At 37.2% G+C, this 4,692-nt stretch overlaps 1 protein-coding gene across 1 annotated transcript; it reads right to left on the minus strand.

Annotated features, from left to right (window-relative positions):
* Positions 1-1,147: 1,147 nt before the first annotated feature.
* LOC135197599 (uncharacterized) lies at positions 1,148-3,585 on the minus strand. The gene is made up of 4 exons (XM_064224632.1): positions 3,553-3,585; positions 2,634-2,915; positions 2,023-2,135; positions 1,148-1,699 (listed from the first exon to the last, which is right to left on the minus strand). Exons 2-4 carry the CDS (start codon positions 2,655-2,657, stop codon positions 1,468-1,470), a joined length of 369 nt encoding a protein of 122 aa, XP_064080702.1. The 5' UTR covers positions 2,658-2,915; positions 3,553-3,585; the 3' UTR covers positions 1,148-1,467.
* Between the last annotated feature and the right edge of the window lie 1,107 nt (positions 3,586-4,692).

The raw sequence follows: 4,692 nt of genomic DNA on the forward strand, positions 1-4,692 counted from the left end.
CAAATATGACACAGTACCCGGTCTCCAGGCAAGAAGACTAACAACAGTGCATATGTACAGTAGTATTGTTATTCTCGTATCTTGATGTCTTGGTGGGGGAAAAATTCACCCGAGAGAAAACAACTTTTTAACGGGATCTACTATGCTCTAGTTTCAGCGGTATACATTTACATTGTTTGGCAGTTCATTTATTTGAGAATTTCTGCAGCTAGACGTAAAAGTGGACACTAAAAGGAAAAGGGGAATTGCTCACAGTCTCTAATCTAGTATTATAAAAGTCTACAGACTGCTTCTTGTGTTCTGTCCGCCAAATAGAGGCTGACGTAAGTGCCAAGACTTGTATATAATGGTGCAATAGAAGGCATGAGCTCGTTAAAGCTTTCACCAAGATTCAGGTCCTATTATCTACCAGTTTACCAATAATCTGGTCCTATTATCTAGTAGTTCACCAACAATCTGATCCTTTTATCTAATGGTTTATTAATAATCTGGTCCCATAATCTAGTAGTTTACCAACAATCTGATCCTTTTATCTAATGGTTTATCAATAATCTGGTCCCATAATCTAGTAGTTCACCAACAATCCGATCCTTTTATCTAATGGTTTATCAACAATCTGGTCCTATTATTTAGTAGTTTACAAATAATCTGATCCGTTTATCAGTGGTTTATCAACAATCTGGTACTATTATCTAGTAGTTTACCAACAATCTGATCCTTTTATCTAGTGGTTCATCAACAATCTGGTCCTATTACCTAGTAGTTCACCAAAAATCCGATCCTTTTACCTAGTGGTTTATCAACAATCTGGTCCTATTATCTAGTAGTTTATCAACAATCTGGTCCTATTATCTAGTAGTTTATCAACAATCTGGTCCTACATAATATCTAGTTTTTATCTACTATTTTATCAATAATCTGGTCCTTTAATCTAGTAGTTAAACATATTAGATTCGAAATACTAGTGTCTCAGGTCTGGTTCGAAAGACTTTTGTCCTTCAATAGTGGAATATCAAATTTATCCATAAACTTGCAAGTCTATAAAAATTCCAGAGACTCATGCCATAGCACTCTAAGGTTGATAATCAATAAGAAGAGACCAAAATACATTTTTACTTTTTTTATTTAAAAAAATTATATTCTCGTAAGTCGATGTATGATATACGGACAAGGCAGTCATCATTTTAGAAATTATTGCAGTGATGGGCTTTTGTCCCAGCTGTTTCTCTAATCAGTTAGCTTTGAAAACCTAAAATTAGTCCATAATCACAATCCGTTTTGTGACAAGTTCTTCATAACATGTAGAGTACAAAAAAGGATTACAAGAAAATCTTTGGCCTTCTGTATGATCGAGTATAGTACATGACGTAAAAGAGATGAGGGGGAACCTTCACTTAACTTAGTATTAACCACTAAATATTATATACCTCGTATATTCAAACCTGAATCACAAGAGAGCAGAAACATCTAGTTTTTAACAACATCCATATTTTTCAAATAACTCTGACATGGCAAGACGTCTGTGTTTGCCATGAAACCGAGAATCTCAGAAGGTGGGTAAGGGCACCGAGAGAACACCTGGCGGCACGTAGTACCCCTGTTGGTCACCGAAGTCCATAGGCCCATGAAAGCAGCGTACTGGTACTTGGCACTGGGGTCACTGACGTTTGCCCAATCCATTGGGGCGCCGGACTGGGGACTAGATCGTTCGTTTCATTAACGCGGGAAGTATGTTTTAATGCCTTTAATGTCATATTCAGGAGTGCATAGTCAACAATAAATATTCAAGAATAATACTCAAGAGTTCAATTCATTGTAAGAGGAGCCTCTTTGGACAATATTCTTCAGACAAATATTTGGCTTCGATAACAGCTTGAATTTTAGTTCAGTGTAAGCTTGTCCAATGTGAATATGGGCTCATCTTCAGAACATGCAATTAAAATGTTCACTTGGATGCGGACTAAGTCAAATGAACGAGTAAATCACGAGTTACCTGACTGACTGAACAGAGCACCACCTTACCTGAGCATGTTAACTAGTGAAGACTGGACAGGAGATCTCTCTCTATCTGGGAGGGCGATGGCATCGCAGAGAGCAAGTGCTGTGCAGTCATAAAGGTCCAATTCATTCAGCACCTTCAAAGACAATACAAAGTGAAACTTGACGTGCAAGAGTGTTAATAAAAATAAGTGTTTTTAAGGAACTTAATCGTATGAAAGACAAATTAAACCGGACAAATTTGTTCTAATCATTAAAAGTACCAATTCGAACTGCTCAGTTCCAGAGGCCTTTTATTCCTCCCAGAGGATGTGCAAAAGTTCAAGCGTAGAAATACATTACTACCCTAGAATACTCCTCCTTGAACTTTGATCATTCATTTACATTTTTACCAATTCATTTATTAATTTCTCTAATTTCATCTCTACTTTCTGTATTTCCCATCATCTCATGTAACTTCTTTCAAATAACACCATGTTCTTAGGAAGCTTGAATTCAAATCGGTGGCCCCTGTGGGCTTCTTCCAAATGAATAGAGGTTTATCTTGCGAATAATAAAAATAATAACAACAACAAAATTTCCATAAGGGCAGAACAAACTATGGTGCGCGAGTTTTACCGAGTGGACAAACTCACCTTGTACATCATCGTCTTGACCATCTGTTCCTCTTCAATTTGCTGGGGGCGGTTAAGGTGTCTCTCTTTCTCCTCTTGCCAGCCATGATGTTACTCAGCAGAAGGAAAAATCCTAACAGAGTGGTTCCTAGGGCCGACGCAGTCACCGCGAGTCCTCCTGACGTAGCAATGGCGGCGAGTTGGATTGTCATTTTGGTGTAATCTAGTCTTTTACGAAACAAACTATACTTTTCGTTCGTTGGTAAGTGTTCGCTGCGTACGATCGTTTGTGGCGTAGCTATCCTGTTGACCGAGATTATTCATTAAAACTGGGAAGAGAGCTCTGGAAAATTATAAAATTTCTTACTTTAAACCAGTTTTAACATCAGTCGCATTACTTTCTTTCTCTTCTTTTCTTGACATTTTCAGCTGAAAACCCTTATGGACAGTCAGCACTGTCAACCCAAGAGGGCTCTAAAGAAAAATACTCTGCAGAGAGAGAGAGAGAGAGAGAGAGAATTCTCCATAATTTAACAAAGATGTAAATTTCAATATGTATGTATGTATATATATATATATATATATAGATATATATATCATATATATATATATATATAATTATATTTATATCTATATATGAAATATAATAGAAATGTGCACTGAACTAAGAACAAATTGAAAATCAAAAATAAACAAAAAGATGAGATGCAATAGACGAGAAAAGTAAAAAAAAAAAAAAACAAAAAAAAAAAAAAAAAAAAATGGGGGAGGGGAACAGAATGAACGATAAAGCAACTAATGAATGGATGAAAGAGAAAAAGGTAACACAGTACCGAGAGTACAACCATGAAAAATAACCAAACAGCAACCGAATAAAAGTGGGAAAACAACGAGAACAAATGCAACTCGCAGCAGAAGTGACTGTACAGTCTGATCTTACCGACGACCCACCAGCCTCGCTGCGAGTGAAGGCAAGAAGAATGAATGAGCAGCTACCAGCCTCCTCTCCTATATATACCAGGAAACAGTGCCATCCCCGAATGGCCTTGGTTGATTATACACTACGATACGCATTGTCCCTGCCAACCGCCATACATAATTAGACAATTATGACCCTACAATAGCTGATTTCATAGGAGGTTTCATATTAATTGCCTGGCATGCTGGCCGTGTTGCCAGGCTAGCTCTCTTGCTCGCATAATAGAGCATAGGCTGCGTTTGAAAGTGAACTTGGGAGTGTTTCAAAGATTTTGTTCTGACGATCTGTATCAAAACGCGTACTAGCTTATGGGTGTCATGTTTATGGTGAGCAAAACTGATGCGCTTTTAAAGATATGCAAAATGCTTAAATTTATACTTTAAGATTTTTCGTTTAGATTAAAGTACGATTTCTATACGTTTAAAAAAGGTCATTCTGATCTGACCACCGCCCACCCCCCCTCTCTCTCTCCTTAAAAAATAACATCGTATCGCTTTATCTCACGTCATAGGCGACTCCTAAGACCTATCGAATAAGTATCGCATTTATTTACATCTTTCAAATGTATATTACATATATCCCAGAAAGGTATATGTGAAATCGGCGATTCTCTCAAACAAATAAAGAACTTTTACCGATGACCAAAATTACGTAGCCAAAGCTTATCAGCCCAAGCTCAATTCTCTCGGATAATTATCTTACGTAATCCACTTAACTTTACGTATTTAAGTCTTTCTCTCACTAGCGTCCAGATCATTAGGCCCTTTAAAAACTCATTTTCCCGGCCTTCTCAAGGCTGAATAGATCAAACTAACCTTTTCAATCGAGACCTAAAGCTAACTTTTAGTTTCAAGCCAAGCCAGGTGGCCTCACTGAATTGAGGTTATGTCACAGCAGATGTGAAAAAGGTACGATTTAACCCAAGACAATTCAGTTCAAGGGTTTTGTGCAGTCTAAGCTTAGTACGAAATCTTATTTGTTACAAAATGATCATTACTGTTAGAAAGAGAGATCTCTAACTTGTAGAAACACCCATTGATAATTAAGACTGATAACGCGCGATTATTTCACAAGTAAAATCATATGATAGTGGTCAGATGA

The sequence above is a fragment of the Macrobrachium nipponense genome, chromosome 21, assembly GCF_015104395.2.
Source record: "Macrobrachium nipponense isolate FS-2020 chromosome 21, ASM1510439v2, whole genome shotgun sequence".
NCBI lineage: Eukaryota > Metazoa > Arthropoda > Malacostraca > Decapoda > Palaemonidae > Macrobrachium > Macrobrachium nipponense.

What these genes read in the sequence shown, in the direction of transcription:
- LOC135197599 (XM_064224632.1), bottom strand. Translation starts at nt 2,657, where the DNA reads ATGGTCAAGACGATGATGTACAAG. An exon ending in TCAAGACGATGATGTACAAG is followed by an intron (nt 2,136 to 2,633) that starts GTGAGTTTGTCC and finishes TTGTCTTTGAAG; the next exon opens with GTGCTGAATGAATTGGACCT. An exon ending in TCACTAGTTAACATGCTCAG is followed by an intron (nt 1,700 to 2,022) that starts GTAAGGTGGTGC and finishes CGAACGATCTAG; the next exon opens with TCCCCAGTCCGGCGCCCCAA.